The sequence below is a fragment of the Apteryx rowi genome, unplaced genomic scaffold, assembly GCF_003343035.1.
Source record: "Apteryx rowi isolate R43461 unplaced genomic scaffold, aptRow1 scaffold_73, whole genome shotgun sequence".
Lineage (NCBI taxonomy): Eukaryota > Metazoa > Chordata > Aves > Apterygiformes > Apterygidae > Apteryx > Apteryx rowi.
The window spans coordinates 2,386,267-2,404,694 of NW_020451016.1; the positions used below are offsets into that span (position 1 = coordinate 2,386,267).

Sequence of the window (18,428 nt, forward strand, 5' to 3'; positions counted from 1 at the left end):
ACCCATGACTAAATTAAATCAGTCACTGTTAGGAGTATTCATATCAGTAATACTTCACAGGCTATAAAATAATACTCAATGTCACTAATTGTACTAGTACTGATTATAGTTCTCTATTCCATCTTTGGACATCAAATAAGAATGTCAGAAAAAGCAAATAAAATTTACATTTTAACATTGGGAATGTCAAGACTATAAAAGTTTCCTAAACTACATTGTTATTCACAGCATTGTTTTACTCCCACTGGCCAAAGTTGTACTCCTACTGGTCAAATAATTAAAAGATTAGACTCCTTTCTATGACTGACAAGATTCTGAGAGTATTCAATTACTTCCTAATCATTTGAAAGACAGCAGGCTGGCATTTATAGTACAGTTTTTAAGTAAGTGATGAAGTTGTCGCATCTGTCAGGGAATTTATATCAGTTTTTACTAATAACACAATCTATGTTGCAAGAGAACCTAAATGCTAGCATCTCACTTACATTCGGCACCTTATTTTGATCTGAAAAGCTTATATTTTTTTTTATGTGGGGATACTGCTGTACAGGCATGGCCTCCTACCACTGCTGTTACTGCATTAGACTGTTGAGTAGGCTTGGAACAACAGAACCCAGGGCAGTTTAGAAGAGTTCTCCTACAAACCATTTATAAGGCTTCCTTTTAGTGATCCAGTGCCAGGTCCATTACAACTTTTTACCCTCCTTGTATGACAGACCTAGACTGTGGGACAATGAATGAGTACACACTTGTGTTAATACACTGTCAACACAGTGGAGATCTGATATAGTCTGAAGACAAATACTTTTGAAAACTTAATATATGCAATGAGTTAAGATCATATAACTTGGCAAATCTGAAAAAAAGTTAAGTGACACCTTATATTCCATCTATGTAATTTAGTTTAGCTTGCTTGGAAGAGTTACGCCATTTTCCCACTTAAGACATTAGCCACATACTAGTGTAAATATTATAAACTGAATGGAATGCTGAGATGATACGAAACAACCGGATCAAGTTGTACCATCTATAGGAATAACCCACATTTAACTTTCTTTCCCCTTCCATTTTCAGTTTATAATAGCAACAACAATCTTAGTGCAAGCCACCTCCTAGAGTTTAATGACTGACTAGGATTCTGACCTGAGACACATCTCAGTCAACACTGTTCAGCCAATCATTAATCTTAGAAACTCAGTCACTAGATTGTTATTGCTTATAGTTAGTAAATCTGGATAGCGCCCATGCCATGTCTTCTTCACAAGTCTCCACCACCTTATCAGCAAGTATTTTTAGCCCTGTCCTTCTTACCATGGTTTATGACCTGTCAATCTGAGCAAAAGATCGTGCAATAATGCAGGTAATATATGGCTGACTGTAGTCCAATATTGACACAAGAGGGGGTTGGAACGTAAACTAATATTAGGGCGCCTTATTGCACATTCTAACGGATTTGTCTTGAAATTCAAATTTATGTGGTGTTCTGTAGGAAAAAATAAGGATCAACATATTTTGAATATTTATGATTCAGGAATGAACATCATTAGTTAGATCTTGTATTCTGTTTACCTTGACTACTCAAACCCCCAAACAAGTAAAATATCCAACCAAAACATCCTCATTTTTGCTAGAAAGTTTAAAGTCACTTTCAATTCAAGGACCTATTTTCAGAAAAAAAGGCTGAATTTTAGTCACAAAGCATTCAAGGGGAAAAAAAGTCAATATACATTATAGTGTAATCATAGCTTTGTTTAAAAGTCAGAGGAACAGATAAGACAGAGCTAGTCACCATTACCTTGGGCTTCTTCCAGTAATCCTGAGGTATATATCATACAGGAATGCCGGGGCCTTATGGCTTACAGCAATCCAGTAATGATATAAAAGGTGATTGGAAGTTAGATTTACATTGGGCCGTCTGAAGGCCTGTTCGAGAGGATTCCTCTTGAAAGTAGAAATTACATGGTATTCTGAGAAAGAAAAGTTGTGTAACAGCTTTGATAATAACCATGTAAAATTTAATGGTTTTCAAAGTACATTACAGTGTACAATATTTACTTCAGTATGTTATTTAAGTAACCAAACTAACTTTTCTACCATCCATAGAAACTAAGACAGTTATAAACTTTTAACCTGAAGTACTGTTAAACTGGTTCTTAGTATATCAAGAGGTCTTTTATGCCTTCATTTTCAGTATCATGTTTTACTGTAGCTTCTCTCTTTCTGTTCCTCTTCCCTACCTTAGGAGTTGTTGATTTCAAAAACTCATAGCAGTTTCAGTTTATATAGCACATAGAGCTATATAAAACAAAATATTCCACTACAATTCATAGAGAAGGCTATTCTAATCTCTCACATGAAGAATAACTTAAAAACAGATTTAGGACTCGACAAGCAACTGAAGTGCATTTCAAAAGATACATTTTAACAAGTTATTCATATTTAAACATTAAAAAAAATTCTCATTAGGATTGGGCTTTACATGAAACTCCTGCTGAGGCCTAAAAATGCTGTACATTGAAGATATGCAGGATCAGACTCTTAAATAGTTATGTGGAAATTCACTTCATCTTTCTAATCATCTCTTATAATTTTATGCTGTTTCTTATAGAAGTATTTAAATATCCCAATTAAAACTGGGATATAAATGAAGTCAGTAGTTCTCCCAGTTTGCCTGAAATAATAAGTTTTATAAATGTAGATACATATAAAATGGGTAAAAGTAAATAAAAAGCATGAAGAAAGTCAAGAGAAATAAAATACTTAAATATTTAAGTTAACTGAAAGAAAATTAATCTAACAAGTCTATTTCTGACAAAACTGACAGCTAATATACAACTTTACCATGCCAGCCTGCTTGCACTGTGATTTATAATAAGAACTACTACAAGGCTTTTGGCATGTGGGTTACATTTTAGTCAGGATATTTAAGGAGACAAAAATAGGTGGCCATACTTTCTTAAAAATTACTTTTTTCTCTGCATGAACAGTTGATGTCTCATGTAACTATCTGAACACTAAAAAAAAGCCATCCCAAGCAAGAATTACCTTAAACTAAAAACAACAAGAAGCTACACAAGTGCAAAACTATTGTCATACCTCTCAATTATGCAGCTGTACAAAATACATTTAATTTTGGGCTGTTTTTCAAAATATTTTTAGTCAAGTTGGCACCCAACATCACTACTGCTCCTCTGAGCAATGCTTTTCTCTACAACCTTCCCACAAATGGCAGGCAGATTAGGTTGTGGCAGCACCAAGCAGGAAATCAGTTCTCACATGTTTAAGTGATAATGGAATTTAAAAAACATGAAGAAAGTTAAAATGTTGTAATGCTACAAGGAGGGAGAATTAATAGTAAAAGAAAATGAAAAGGCACAATACACTGCAAGATTGAGAGGTATGGCTGTTATACTAGTTTCAACAATAAAAAGCAATATGATCTAATGATTACAGCCTATGCTTTTATTATTTGACCTTATTCTTTTAAGAAAGCTTATAAAAAAAAAGAAATACGGCATACCAACTTCACCCCAGTGGAAAGGATTGGTGCCACCTGTTGTACAGTTATATACCATGACATTTCTTGGTCTGGGGAGAGAAGAAAAAAAAAACAAAAAACAAAGAGCAAGTTAAAGAACAAGTAAGCTTTTAAAAACAAACATACCCAAAGTGATTCTTTCCCTTAACAGCATCATTTAGATAAAACAAAAGATATCCATATAATCACTTTGTGTTTTTTGCTTCTTATATCCTTCCAATATTTATCCTTCCTTAACTATCACATTTCTTCTCTTTCAGAGGAGACTTTGCCCACATAACTGTAAGTTATATTGACTGTAACAAGGGCTAGGAAGGAATTTTCAGGCATAGCTTGTACAACAGTGTCAGGATATGATGTCTTCCTCTTCACTATTAACTGTTGGCCATTACCATAAGGAAATTACAGGTTGAGGGACTAATTCCTGTGAGAAACTTAGATTCCTTTATCCTGGGGGAATAGCAGGATACAGATTAGCACTAAAATAGCAGACTGGTTTCATCAAAATACACAGTATCATCACTTCAAAGTACTAATACCCTGTATTGTCACCTGCTATACCTATTAACTCCAGAATACCAGGCTGCAGCCAGGGTTGTATTGACAACAACATCTACTGGAACAAGATCTGCTACCGCACTGTTGGAGGCTCTCATCGTTCGAAGAATTCCTTTTCCTGCCTTAAAGAACAAAAAAACAAGACAGAAGACCCATCAGTAAAACATATGAAGCTTTGCTGCCTTCCAAAGGGGAAAAAAAAAAAAATCTGTAACTATAGTCAAACATTTACTTACAGCAATGAAAAGACCACTAGGTCCATTGAAGTTATCAATCCATCCCTATCATGAAGAGAGAAGGAAAAAATAATTTGGTCAGAGTATATTGAATCCAGCAGTTTAAATAGAAAAATTGACAAGTTTCCACAAATCAATTGGGGGGGGGGGGRGGGGGGAGACAACGGGAAGGATTCTAGTTTCCACATCTTTAAAGTTCTTCCATTGCAGAATCTGGTGGTATAACAAGTTACTACAACTTGGAGAAGAGATCTATCTGTAACTTCACTAATCCCTCAAAGCGAGTTGCTGGCTTTGTTTATTCTTAGCAATAATAATGCAAGTAATTTTTTGTGCAATATATTTACCTGTTGAAGGGATTCAAATTTACATTTAAAAGTGTTTTCCTAGACTAACTTCTAGCAACTCACAAGAGACTGATAAGCGGTTTTGTTATCAGTTATTAGATCTTCCTTGCGTTTTCCAAAGCAGAAGACATTTTCTCTCAATTTTAATGCCAACATTTAGACATTACAAATTCATTAGTTTGATGTATATATACATTGCACATATTCAAAAAAAGTCTATGTAGTCAATTAGATGGATTTTTAAGTATTTGAGCAATATTCAATCTTGAATTGGCAAAGCTATTCCAGCACCAATTTCCTATACTGGAGGCAGCATACACTCTATAGATCGATACAGCATATGGTATATAAAACTTATGCTGCCTCCCACAAAGTTTATAGGGCTTGGCTAAAAGAAGTAGAGCGAAAACATTTCTATGTTCTGCAATCCCCAGTCTCCTTAGTAATGTGCTGCTATTGACATACCAAAGCATCTTGAAGAGGGAAAAGTAGATAAAAAACACATCCAGGATCAGGAAGTAAAAAGGTGATAAATAAATTATTTCATATGCATTTTAACAAACTTCTTAATCTCCCCTTTGACAGAAATGTATTGTTCTATGATTAAAAGTAACTTATCCTCTACTCTTCCCACATAATAATACTGTATTTGACAGCTTTTATACCAGAGTTGTTTGCTGGAAGCAACTAAGCCACAACTTCAAAGTTTAAAGGGTTTTCCTGCACATGGGCCACTACACATTCAGGCTGTCAGCATGTACTATAGTTTACAAGCAAGATACTCAATTGAAAACTCAGTGACTTACAGGAAAAGGTTCCTTCCAGCTAGCACCAACAATAGATGGCCTTATAATGGCTGTGTTTAATTTTGCACCTTCTTGCTGTACTACATATTCGGCTAAGGCTTTTGTGTATGTGTAAGTATTGGGCCTGTCGCCTATCAGTTTAGGAGTAATATCATTCACTAGACCATCATCCATCCACCTAAAGAAACAAAAAAGAGGCAAGTGTAAATAACTGCACGCTGTTCCACCAGGAGGGAAAACAAACAAACAAAAAATGAAAGAAATATGCAAAAAGAAAGATCAAATAAATAAAAATACTCCTGAAAATAATTTAAAAATCTAGTCTTCAAAACACCATCCATGACAAAACTCAAAGCATCAGCATTCCACTGGAAGCTGAATAAACATAAGAGGAGCAAGAATTCTGCAAAGAAATTTAGGCAAAAATTAAAAACTCAGTTCAGTATTGCACATTTCTGCAACAACCATAGTATCTAACATTAAATCACTAAATTTTAAGTCAGCTTGATTTTCAGAACTTAAAAGCAACTCCCACTGAGGCTATCAAATCACACATCTCTTTCTACTTGAAAAGGTTAAAGGCTATGAAATATTTCTATAAGCATTTGCATACCAAACAGTAAGTGTCTGCAAGCAGCTTACCCTGAGCTAAGCTTTAAAACTATATAGCTTCCTAAAGTGCCATTTGTGGGGGGGGGGGGAAGGAACCCAACCCTTTTAAACTGAAGGCTGATTCCAACAGAGGCAAGAAAGAAAAAAAAAATCTATATATCTCAAGTTTAACAGAATGAGTCTATTACTCATTTTGATTGTACACTACTATTTAAATTAGGGTGGCAACTGCATATTTATAACTGTTCTGAAAAGAGAGCTTGAAGAAGAAAATTATGATTGCTTATATTTGCGTTCCTCCACAACAGTGTAGTTAAGATGGACAAGCAACATTAGCACCATCTTGAAGAAAACTATGTTTACACTCACTTCATGTTCATTTTGCTTCAAATTAAAGCATAAAACCTAAGCATTTGAAAGCAAATGCTAAGAAGAGAGAAACCTTTCACCAGAATATCTGACCAGTTCCAAAATTCTTTTGAAAACATTTCCTAGAAAATATCCTAGAAAGCAAGCACATTTATGTAGTAGGTTACTAGCCTAGGTATCAAATATTTTTTTTCTTTCTTTCTTGTTAGATAGGATAAAAGTTACTACGCATTTTTTCCCTCTTTTTAAAAAAGAAAAGGGATACAGTCTGAACTGAAAACAAAACAAATTTCTCAAAATCAACAAAAAAAGATGAGGGCTGCATGCTGAGTGTCCACTGGCATGTAACCTATGAAGCAACTACTTTCTTTGCACAAGTAGTTAATTTATTACATGCCTACTGCAGAGTAAATACTCATTTTACCTGCAATAATCCTAATTCCACCAACTAAGTTCTCAAACATAAAGTGCAGACTTAGCAAGTTAACTGTCTTTGGGACACAGATAGTAAGCTCTCAGTTAGCATTGTGTAATCTAGGAAGCGATGCCCCCCCAAAGGAAGCGCCAGCTACATTATGAGCAAACCACCACTTCCACTTTTGTACTGGCTTAAGTGATCACAAACCCACATAGCAGGCTTGATCAGAGGGCTGACCTGACAGTCCACTCCCAGTGTCTTATCCTTGACCTGATTTGCCCTGTGACTGAACAAGCTCTAGAGCCAAGAGACAGAGGACAGTGAGAAAATCCTCCCAGTGACGACACACAGAAGTTCAGCTAAACCCATTGTAATGGTGAAGGCTTGCACAATGACTTTATGATTTATCAACTAGAAAACAATGTGGCAAATAGCTTCCTGCCTCAAGTTCCTACATCATGTGCTTACCTTTTGCTATAATGATGAAATTTACCTTTTAAAAGGTGATTTTTATTCAGTCTTGTAACAGCCCCATTTCCATATCTTTTCCAACATACCTATTAATCAGCAGCCAATTAGAAGGAGTCTTGAGAGCTCAAGTACAGTTCAATAAGGTCAGAGGAATTAGTCTATGTGCTTCTGTCAAAAATGTTCCTTATAACAACTAAAAAGATCTATTTTGACCGAAGCTAATATTAAGATATGTTGGAGGTTTTGTTTGCAAGTTTAACAGCAGTTTAACAGAATGTTGCATCATTTTTTCCATTGTAGTTCCTTTATGCAATTGTAGAAAAACCTCAGATAGATAGCACAATAATTAGAAACAGAAAAATAAGCAATGGTAAAACATTAAGAGGTAGCAGGGCCATCTTAGGGCTTAGGTTATAGGACCTCAAGTTTATTTCTAAAGGACAACTAGAACTCTCTTGAAACTTGTTTCCCTCAACAAGAGAAATTCATATTTTCCTAATCTGCATTAGCGATTAGTTTCAAAGAAAATATACACAGTTATTTACTCTTATAGTAAGCATTCAATTTTTGGTTTCTTTTGACATTATTCACCTTGTTTCACTTAGTTAAGTCTTCTAATTTCATCTTACTTTCCAATTCATTAAGCTGTTTGTATCTAAAGTTGTAGTAACCTCCAGTCATAGTACATGAACACGACCAAGACATGCATCTTAAACTATTGCTATTTTGGCATTCACCACATCAAATTAAGACTTGGATTTTATTTGCTTCAGTGACCCAACATCTTAGTCACATATTTGGAGTTTACGCAACATAGTTTGATTCTTATTAACCAATGCTGTTATCTTCAAAGCAACATGCATCACATCCCTTCATGATGTGAATTTGGAGGGTATGGGGAACAGACACATACTATGAGCGCAAATGCATTTGCATCAGTGTCTCAGCCAGCTGTTGGCTAGAGACATCATTCTCAAATTTCTAAAGCTTTGCCTCTGTACAGCATGTCATTGCAATGGGTTTTAAAACAGACAGCTGTCCAAGCCCAAATGATTTTTTCAGTTGTATTTATTCTGTTTGTGAAAAGGAAAAACAGACAAAATAAAACTATTTCAGACCATCTCCTCTGAAAGTTTGTTTCCTGTGAAACTTGTTTAAACAATTTATCTCAGTGTGCAATCTTAGTAGTGCATTTTTGTGTTTTCATGTTAGCTCTTCCATCTATAACACCAAGGCAAAGACAACATTGCTTTTTAATTGATTACTTTTAGTTTCATACTTATGAGAGATAACATTTGTATGACAGGCAAGAAGGGAGAGAGCGATTTAGAGATGAGATATTATCTGATTATTACATTACACATGATTCATCTCATGCTTGCTACTTGTTTCCCGTTTCAGTCAGGGTTTGACAGCTACCTCAGGGCAATATACACAGAAAATTAAATACAGAATGAATAATATTTTTCCCTAGTGTTGTCTAAAAGTAAAAAGTTACAGAAAACAGGTCTTCAGAGAATAAGCACTGAAAATGTAACTGAACTACTATTATAATTTTGTTTCTGAACAGTTGAGTAAGAGCCTTTCCAGTACCTTGGGCTGAGATCTTCCAGTGGTATTCAGGTACATGTCAAAGGCCGTTGCTAAAGGGCTGGTGTCTTAGTCATAGGACTATCCCTGTCCCTCACAGTGTTAGTACTAGTACTCATGTAACAATGCAGTGAACTAAAACAGAATATGAAGGCACCAAAAAATAAAACCCCCCAAAAAACAACCACACACACACACACAGAAAAACAACAAAAATACCCCCACAGACCTCCCTCCCCATCCATCCCCCTCCCCCCAGCAACACCAACCCATACACTCCACACCTAGTCTTCAGAAGAGAACTACAGATTAGGCGGGGGTTTTTGTTTTTTTTGTTGTTGTTGGGTTTTTTTGTTTTTTAAAGCTGATTCAGCTTCCTGATCCAGCTCACTATACAGCTGCACAAACACCACTGTCAGCATACAGGAGGCATCAGGAACAGAGATGAGCATCTGCCTCTCTTGGTACCAGTTCACACCTAGATCAGCTTAAAAGGACCATGAAACTTTAGCCCGTTTCCTTTTCTATAAGGGGAAGTGTCAGCCATACATTAGACTTATAGGACAGCATAAGCTAATTTCTTCACTTTTCAGCCATTTAACGATTGTTTGGTAGTTTGTTACTAGGAAGGAGGTGGTTACAAATTGCTAAAGTAGTTCATGAAGCATCAACACATACTCTAGAGAATCCATCAGTTTCTTGGGATCAACAGGAGGCGGATAAACTATTTCCTCAATGTGTTTTCGATTGCAATATGCATACGCAGTCGAAACATGCATGAACACTTCTAGATACTTCATTCGTTGGGCCAAGAAGAGGAGCTGTTGTGTGGCAATCACATTTAACTGAACAGCATCTCTGTCAATTAAACAAAAATTTGATTAGCAGAAAGCAGGACAAAAAAAGCACAAGTGAAAAGAAATAACTGGTCAACTCATTCCTAATGTCTCACTGATTAATATATACAGTAAAAGTATTCCTTAAAAGTAAGTCATGGACAGTGTCCTAACCTTCTGCTTCGAACTATATGCCCCAGTCTTAATCTAGAACTTCTCTTAATATTCAGGATAACTTTTCTAAATTCCACCCTGTTCTTACTTTCATCTTTAGGCTCCATTACTAGCAGGGAAAGTCAATGAACCCTTGACCTCCTGAAGCCTACTCCTCAATCCTACTCCAGTGAAGTGTTCTACATAAGATGTGAAGGAAATAATGCAACAGGATATCTGGTTACCACAAAAGAGGTCAGACAAAAGTTTTAACTGTAGGTCTGAACTTCCTAACTCAAGCTGAGTGAGGTCATCATCTGAGAGGGAAGGCTTGGAGGACTAATATTAGAGATGACTGGCAACTTCTTGCAAGATAGCACAAGGCTTAATAGTACAAATGCCTAAAGGGAAGGAAGAAGAAAAAGAAAATGAGAATGACCAAGAACCTCACCTTTCTCACTCCAGGTTGCCATCTTCTCATTGAGAGTCCTTAAGGAAACTGCACAAGGGTAGGTATACATCTACAGCTTCTCTCACATCAGAACACAGCTTACTGAACAACTACTACAGATGATTTTATACAATTCAGAGATTTTCCCCAGCCTAGAACTCACTATGGGCTCTAATCTTGCACACAGTGCAATAATCAACTTAAGTTTCAAGAATACTAATAAATACAGCTTTATCAAGATCTTTGCCATGAAGTATTACATTAATAAAAATACCTCATTTCTCCCCCAAAATAAGCACTGAAGTTTAAGGCTGCTTTATCTCATTTACATTATCATTGGAGCATTTGAAAAAAAAGTTACTGTCCCAAAGCAATCATTAGGAAATGCCACCTCCAAATAAATTGTTTCTCTTCAAATAACATATTGTTCTCAGTCTTCACTGCCTCTTTCAAGAGGTCAAAAGAAAGAGGTCATAAAAGAGCTATATGCACCATTGTAGAATGTATAATCAATGAGGAATTAGGAAGGGTTCCAAAATAAGCCTAAGTATTCCACTTTCTTGACTTTATTCCCACTGCTGATCCAGAGCTAGGTATTTTGAACTTTATTAAATACTTATTAATAGGAATAATTAATGTAAAGGCTGGTTTTAGAGATGGTTAGATTTGTGCAGTTCCTCCAAAAAGTAAATAGATAAAAAGGAACCAGGCAATCCAGTGCATCTTCTAGACGCTCTGGCCTTAACTCTTTCTCCTAAAAAGCTCTCTTTTTCAGCTGAACAACATACTGGGTTCTCCAAGGAAGCAGGAACTGCCAGAGACTGCTGTATCAAGAACTCATTCCATCAGCCTCTCAAATTGTTTGAAAGTCCTTCTGGGCTTTTGAGAGGTTGGCAGTTCCCTGACATTTCAGGTACTAAACAGCACTAAAAGTGGGCTACTTTAAGACATTTCAGCATATGGTGTAGCATTATCAGAGGGGTAATGCCAGCATTTGTAACAATTCAAAGAAGAGCTGGGCTGAGAAATGCTTTATCCGGGTTGCTTTACGTTCTCTTCATAAAAATTGCAACAATTTCTCAAAGTCATTTCCCCAAATTAGGTATTTATTCCATGTTTCAACACTAAACCAAGTGCCAAAAGTGAATAAGAATTCTTACATCATCTTTCTTACTTTCATTACTCCTTTTTCTATCATTTCCTTAATAGAATTTCTGTACAAGATGAAAGATATTCAACTTTGGTTAGTTTTCATCTTTCTCATCCATTTCTCCCTATTTCCTCCAATGCAAACTTCTATTCCTCTTACTGAAGAGCTTTCTGAAGACATGGAGAAATCTGAGCAGTATTTACTTTCTTGTTTGTTCATCAGGTAAAAAGATCAAGTGCTAGAGCTTCCCTCACATACAGCTTTGCCAAAGTTATTCCCATTGGAAACATATGTTCACTTTCCAAGAAGGAAAGCTGAAGGAATGGTTTATGTTYCGTCTTACACAAGGGGGAAGTTCTAATACAACTAGTGAGCACACTGCATACAGTTAGAGCTTATTTACATCCTCGCCAGCCATCCCAGAGATTAGAGCAACGTATGAGGATGGGAAGACTTGGAAAAGCAATATGTTCCCAAACCAGCATTACAAAAATCTGTCCTCAAAAGCTTCGTGCATGCACTCATGTGTCTGTGTGGCCTAGAGCAGAGTACAATTATCATTTGTTTATATTTGTTTAGTTTGAGTGACAATAATCCATTTGCCTTTTTGCCTAAATGTTTAAGAAGATATGGATCTTTTATGTTGGACAGTGTAAATTTAACTTTTGGCAAAGCAGGCTTAAACAGGCCTCCCATCTTTCTAAGACTACCTATGAAAGGCAAATGGAAACCCAACAGCTGAAGTCAAGTTTTACGCAGGGAAAAAGATTAATGTGTGTGTGTGGGGGGGGGGGGGGAGTATCACAAGATTGACCAAACACACAAATATGAATATTCACAAGACTGTGCAGACACCCAAATTACCCCTTCCCTCTGAAGACCATTGGTTAATCAAATTAGCACATACAGAATTTTAGACTCACCTTAGTGTTTCATTGAATCTGACTGTAGCAGCACAATGAAATATAATATTAATGCATTCTATAAGCTTCTCCTTGATTGGTTCACTAAGATCCAGTTCAGGCTGTGTAAGTTCACTTGTAATTACTATTATTTTTGTTTTGAAGTCTGGCTGCTCCTCTCTCAACCTGTCAAAGAGCTGTCAGAAAACAGAATTAAAAATTCAAACTAATAGCCAGTGAAAATAAGACACAAGTTTCATGTAAGCAAAGAAAACAAAACACACACATTTTCTTCCTATAGGGAGTTATACATTCTTATTTCTCAAGATAATCAATAGCAGTTAGAAAAACGTGCTTGGAATCTTATAACAGCATGTTACTAACTTCACATGAATATAATCAGTGAGGAAACTGCACGCTTGATGCCAAGCAGTGAAAGCAGAACAAGTATTTCATGTGCTGCAAAGGAAGCTATAAAACTTCAGTTTGCACTTAAAAATTTGCTAACATCTATCCTTAAAACCAGATTTCTCTTTCAATGTCTAAAGAAAGACGAAAGAATGGTCTCTTCTAGACAACAGGCCTCAAAGCATTTTTAATTAGTGAACTACTGTTCTTGTTCTTTCAAGAGGAAAAAAGGGAATAGTCTGCCCGCTTCCTAAGGTAGATATCCCCTTAAATTCACATAGATCTGCAGGATTCATGATATTTTTAGGTTTAGAAAGCTTTTGCCAAGCTTAAAAAACAAACAAACAAACATTAGAATTAAGAAGAAATACTATCTTGGACTTGAGTGAGCTTTGGGGAACCAATAAAGAAAAAGAATACAAAACACAAACCACATACCTATTTCTCTGTCCAGTAAAACAGACACAGCTAAAGGCTGCTCACTGTGTTGGAACATCTGATAAATCTTATAAACTCATGTTCAACTATTTTACTAAAAAATTCACAGCTGTGTTCATCATGTACTCTTGATTAAGTGGATTCTAATCATATGTGGCTTGATACACACAACTAAATTCTTGCCTCATTTTATTCCCAATCATTAACATGCAAGCTTTCCTGGGGAGGCAGGGGAAATAGTACTGTGGGAATAAAATGCACGTGAGCAGGCCCCTCTACAATTAAGCCAACATCACAACTGCTTCAACGCAAGTCTATTAGAATGCATTAAAATCACAGCAGTACTTCTTCTCTCTCCTACTTAAGTGTGTGGTTATACTGAGGGAAGATAGTTAAAAGCCATTTCCTTACAGCAAAAGAAACCAATTCATTTGCAACTGTAAATTAACCTAAAGGTGCAGTATCATGACTGTCTTAAGGCAGTCTAAGCTTGTACAGCTGCCAAACAGACTGGTCCCCACCTCCTAACTTCCTCATCGTCCTGTTGCTATCTTGCACTAGCAATAGTAACTAGCCCCACGGCTGTGAAAGCTTGCTGGTCCAGCTGAAAAATACTTTTGTAGATAGATTTTTTGCAGCTTGATTGTGAGCTAATACAACTTACTGTGTGGCCACCTAGGTAGTAGTGGTAACACTACAGTAAGAACATGGGATACACCCAGTGGTGGACATCTTTGACTGACTTCCCAGGCATGAGACTGCACCTTAAGTGGTCAGGTTACCAACATAGCATTTAATGTCTTCACAATTCTTAGTTCATGCAGTACAGCTACTGACAGTTACCTAAGGGCAGGAAGCCTTTTGTCATTTTGAAATGACCTATTATGATTTTATATTTGGAATGACAGTGCCTGCCTCTAAGGACATGCAGAACTGAAGCTACTGCCCTCTAACCATATTAAGATGCATGATATGCATTATAACAGACAAGCAGTCCCATAGATAAAGCACTAAAGAATAAAACAAAAACACCCCAAAGAACAGGTTTGGTATTTTTAATGTTACATATCTGCTTCCGCAGCCTTTCACATCCATAGTCATACATTCTTGGCACAATCCTTTCGTAGCAGTGACACCAGTACAAAGGGGTAGGAAGAACAAATACCTAGAGCACAAATGATGCGCATGCCAAACTACCACAGGAATTACATGTCTCAAATCCAATGGAAGTAGAAGTCTCAACATTTTTTGCTCTTCGCAGCTCAATTTTGCTCTTAACAATCACCTTCACCATTTAGATTTTAAACTCTTCAAGAAACAGAGTATCTAAACATCTGTAGTATGCTTACTGTGCCAATCCAAATCGTCAGAAATTACTGGCAGGGCCCTCACAGCAGGGAACATGAAGACAACAGATCCCACTAAATATTTTCATACTGCTTTGGAGGCATCTCGATCAAGTTAATGACAGTTAAACAATACACTTTCAATCTAATTTGTCTAACCACATGATAAAGTCAGAACAAATATCTTGATTCAGCTATGTCTCTACACAGACGTGCAGCGGCTCTCATTTTATTTTCTTATTCTAGGGACTAAGATGTAGGACTACCTCAAGTAGTATTTTTGCTTATCAAAAGGGATTCATCTTTTGGACCTGTTCCAGCAATAAATGCTTAGCCAGGTTCATAAAACACATTGGACTGTTATACCTCAAGGACTGGTATAGACTTCAAGCAGAAAGTTTGGGTGTTGTAAATTTAAGAGCCTCTTACAACACATGAGCTTCCCGAAAGCAACACAGGCCTAAGCCTCAGTGAAGTTCAGTCAATCCACACTACTAGCTGCTCTCCCCCCTGCCTAAATAGTCCCCACCTTTTATTTGGGTAATTGTGTATACAGAAAGCAAAGTAAAAAACATTTGGGTTTTCTCCTCCCAGAGTTTAGTCTGAACATATTTGTTTTAGGGAGTAAGGAACTGACAATTTCATGTAAATATGAAGGAGAGAATCTGTGGATGGATTTTAAAACTGAATCCCACTGCAACTCTTTCTGCTGCATGCTATGGCAAGGCATTGGAATGCAAGTAGATACTTTTAAGCAATGAGCTAGAGTTTTGACATGACTACAGAAAAGAGTTTATTAGGGACAAAGCTACCCTTGTGTCTGCTGTAACTTCAACTAGTCAGAACTAGGGTTGTGACAAAATTCAGTTCCCTACTTTAAAGGGTTTGCCTTTTCTTCCTTAAATGCCTTCATACTTTCTTTTTATTGAGTGCCTTTAAGAACCTTCTAAGCACACACTTCATGGAGCCTACATTGCATCTGAACACATCTCCCAAGTCTGGACTGCCAACTCCCACATCCCACTAGAGTGCTAGACATGAGTAGGCATAAACAAACTCTGCTTCAAAGTTTATGCTACAAATCCCTCCCCTCACTCTTTCTTCACATTATAAACGGGATACCCTGTACAGAGAGATGGGCAATACTGATGGATGGTTCTGCATGTATTAAGAATTCCCAACTTAGCCCACCAAACTATTAAGCAAATAAGTTTTTTCAGGAGGAAAGTACCCCACCCATGCAGCATGACCAATATGTAATCAGCTAGGCGTAGCCTGCACATGTATACAGAAAAATCATTTAGACATCTACTTTGATACTTCCAGAACAAAGAACATCAGTGCCTTTCCTTTGTTGTCACAGGCTTACAGTGATGTGGATGACTAACAGAAATCTGCAGTAGAATCTATTAAGGCAAACTTTTCCATTCTGTTCAAACATAACCTATTTAAATAGCCTGTTGAGATCACATCTCCTTGATTACTGGTAGATCTGACAGTGCTTTCCAGAAGAGAGAAGTGTCAATCCTCATTTTATAGACAAGAAATAAGGTAAGGCACAAAGAGAAAAGTGACTTGCTTAAGACCAAAGCAGATCAGTAGTCAAATCAGCTTCACAATCCAGGTCTTACAACTCACAGTCCACGCTGCCTCCTACTCTCGATTATACATTCTCTTAACAAGTTCTGTCAGATATTGGACTTTTCAATATGTTCTTCTTGAACTAAATAAAAGATAAAACTTTCTGCTACTGGCTTTCCTAGAAGATTATCATTGCCAGGTCTTAGCTTTCAATTTCTGCTAGAACAAAATGCATTGAACAATAGTAATTTGCTTTGGACAAACCAAAGTTGTGCTCATAATGAAATGGAAACAGAAGATGGATGAAAATGCACTTTGTGAGCATATGAAACATACCTTACAGCTGGTTATTTCCTCTATTCGTGCTTCAGGTGTCTGCCCTGCTTTGTGTCTCACCAGTACATACACTGCTTTCACTTTAGGACAAGATCTGAGCAGCTTTTCCAGAAGTACTTTCCCCATGAAGCCAGTAGCTCCTGTCAGGAGGACATTCTTTCCTTCATAATATTCAGGGATGGAAACCATTATGACCTTAACAGAAGTTACAAAAAATATATATTAAAGCTTCCATATCTTCTGCAAATCTGAAATCCTAAATAAACTGCACAAATGTGAACATTCAATTTCATATCAAAAAGAAATGCTTACCAGTCTTTTTTTTTTTTTTAACCTACAGCCAGTACTTAAGTATGTCTCCCCACACCCCAAAGACATTCCAAGAAATCCCATGGAGTCACTATATTCAAACAAGATCTTATTACAGTTTGGTAATTGTAAATTGCTTCTATAATAGCATTTTACTTTTACGGAATTAGACAACCACTTGGCCTAGGAAAATAGCTGAACTTTTGGTATATTTTATCTCCAAGTGCATGGTCCTTTAACACTCTAAGAGTAGGTGGCTGCTCCATGTAGTCTAAAGGTCATATCATTAAAATATAATCATAAGCGGAGGCTTCAAACATGTTAACTGAAAACAGGGAGCCAGGCATCTGCCAAGTGCCAGCCCTGGAATTTTGCCTGGGTCAGCAAATCCCCTGTTAGTGTTAGGGCAAGTCTTCCTATGAAGGATGGATGCTGGGCAACAGAAAAGGTGAAGTTAGTAGCTTGGTATTAGAACTACTGTTTTCATATTGGTAACAAAAACTATACATTCAATAGATAAGGTGGCAAACCTATATTTTCACCAAACAACCCCCCTCCCGAACAAGATGTGCTCTTAGAATTCACACAAACTGAAGACTTATCAATCACAAATATTCCTTCTAATGAAATGAAGGGGTAGGGATGGTAACAGAAATCCAGCAGACTGCTCAAAAAACACTGTAGGCTTTGCTTCAGTTTAAAAAGTTAATTTAACTACGAGAATTATTAATCCTTTCCCCTCCCCCAGTCAACTGTTTGGAGACTATGGCTAGTCCTAGGTACTGGTAGTAAGCTACCAGAAACTGGAGAATTATATCCATCCTTAGTTCTATTTTTCGCACTAATGTTGTCTTTGGAACATGACCTTAATTACCTCTGGAACTCAACCTGTGCCTCAGGCTAATTGCAAGCTATTCTGTGATGTCCGATACACCAATGTCTTCACCATGTCCCACTAAAACAGCTTTCACCACAAAAGACTATATAGCAGATGTCTATATTTACACCTTGGTTTACTAATCTTTCTAAATACTGTTACCAAAATAACAAACTTACATAGTAAAAGTGTAATTGTACTCTCTTATAGCACAAGATCCACACACACAACCATTGCAATCAAAAGACTATCAAAGAGACAGAGAGCATTTGCATGACTCCATAGAAGCACTGCACTCAAAAACATTAAATCTCCTTGAGAGCAGATGGAGACTTTCTTAAACAAATAAGAATTTCAACACTGAACAGCTAAATAGGATGAGAGCCTTTCTGCACCTTTCACCCAAGAATACACAAATACAACTTATAAAAGTGCTTAGCTGTTTGAGAAAGCAGGCTATTACAAGCAGAAACTTATCAGGGAATCACAGAATCACAGAATGGTTGAGGTTGGAAGGGACCTCTGGAGATCATCTAGTCCAACTCCCCTGCTCAAGCAGGGTCACCTAGAGCACGTTGCACAGGATTGCATCCAGGCGCGTTTTGAATATCTCCAGAGAAGGAGACTCCACCACCTCTCTGGGCAACCTCTTCCAGTGCTCTGTYACCCTCACAGTGAAAAAGTTTTTCCTCATGT

The 18,428-nt window shown here is 36.9% G+C and overlaps 1 protein-coding gene across 2 annotated transcripts in view; it reads right to left on the minus strand.

The window, feature by feature from the left end:
• Positions 1-18,428, minus strand: part of FAR1 (fatty acyl-CoA reductase 1) — a 42,681-nt gene that overhangs the window by 13,668 nt on the left and 10,585 nt on the right. The window contains exons 2-9 of one of the 2 annotated variants that reach the window (XM_026087716.1): positions 16,547-16,741; positions 12,459-12,634; positions 9,624-9,803; positions 5,486-5,663; positions 4,333-4,377; positions 4,091-4,218; positions 3,521-3,588; positions 1,796-1,967 (exon numbers count right to left, since the gene is read on the minus strand). In XM_026087716.1, coding sequence (XP_025943501.1) covers positions 1,796-1,967; positions 3,521-3,588; positions 4,091-4,218; positions 4,333-4,377; positions 5,486-5,663; positions 9,624-9,803; positions 12,459-12,634; positions 16,547-16,741 — 1,142 coding nt within the window. The remainder of the gene's footprint in view (positions 1-1,795; positions 1,968-3,520; positions 3,589-4,090; positions 4,219-4,332; positions 4,378-5,485; positions 5,664-9,623; positions 9,804-12,458; positions 12,635-16,546; positions 16,742-18,428) is intronic. The other variant, XM_026087717.1, reaches the window with a different exon arrangement.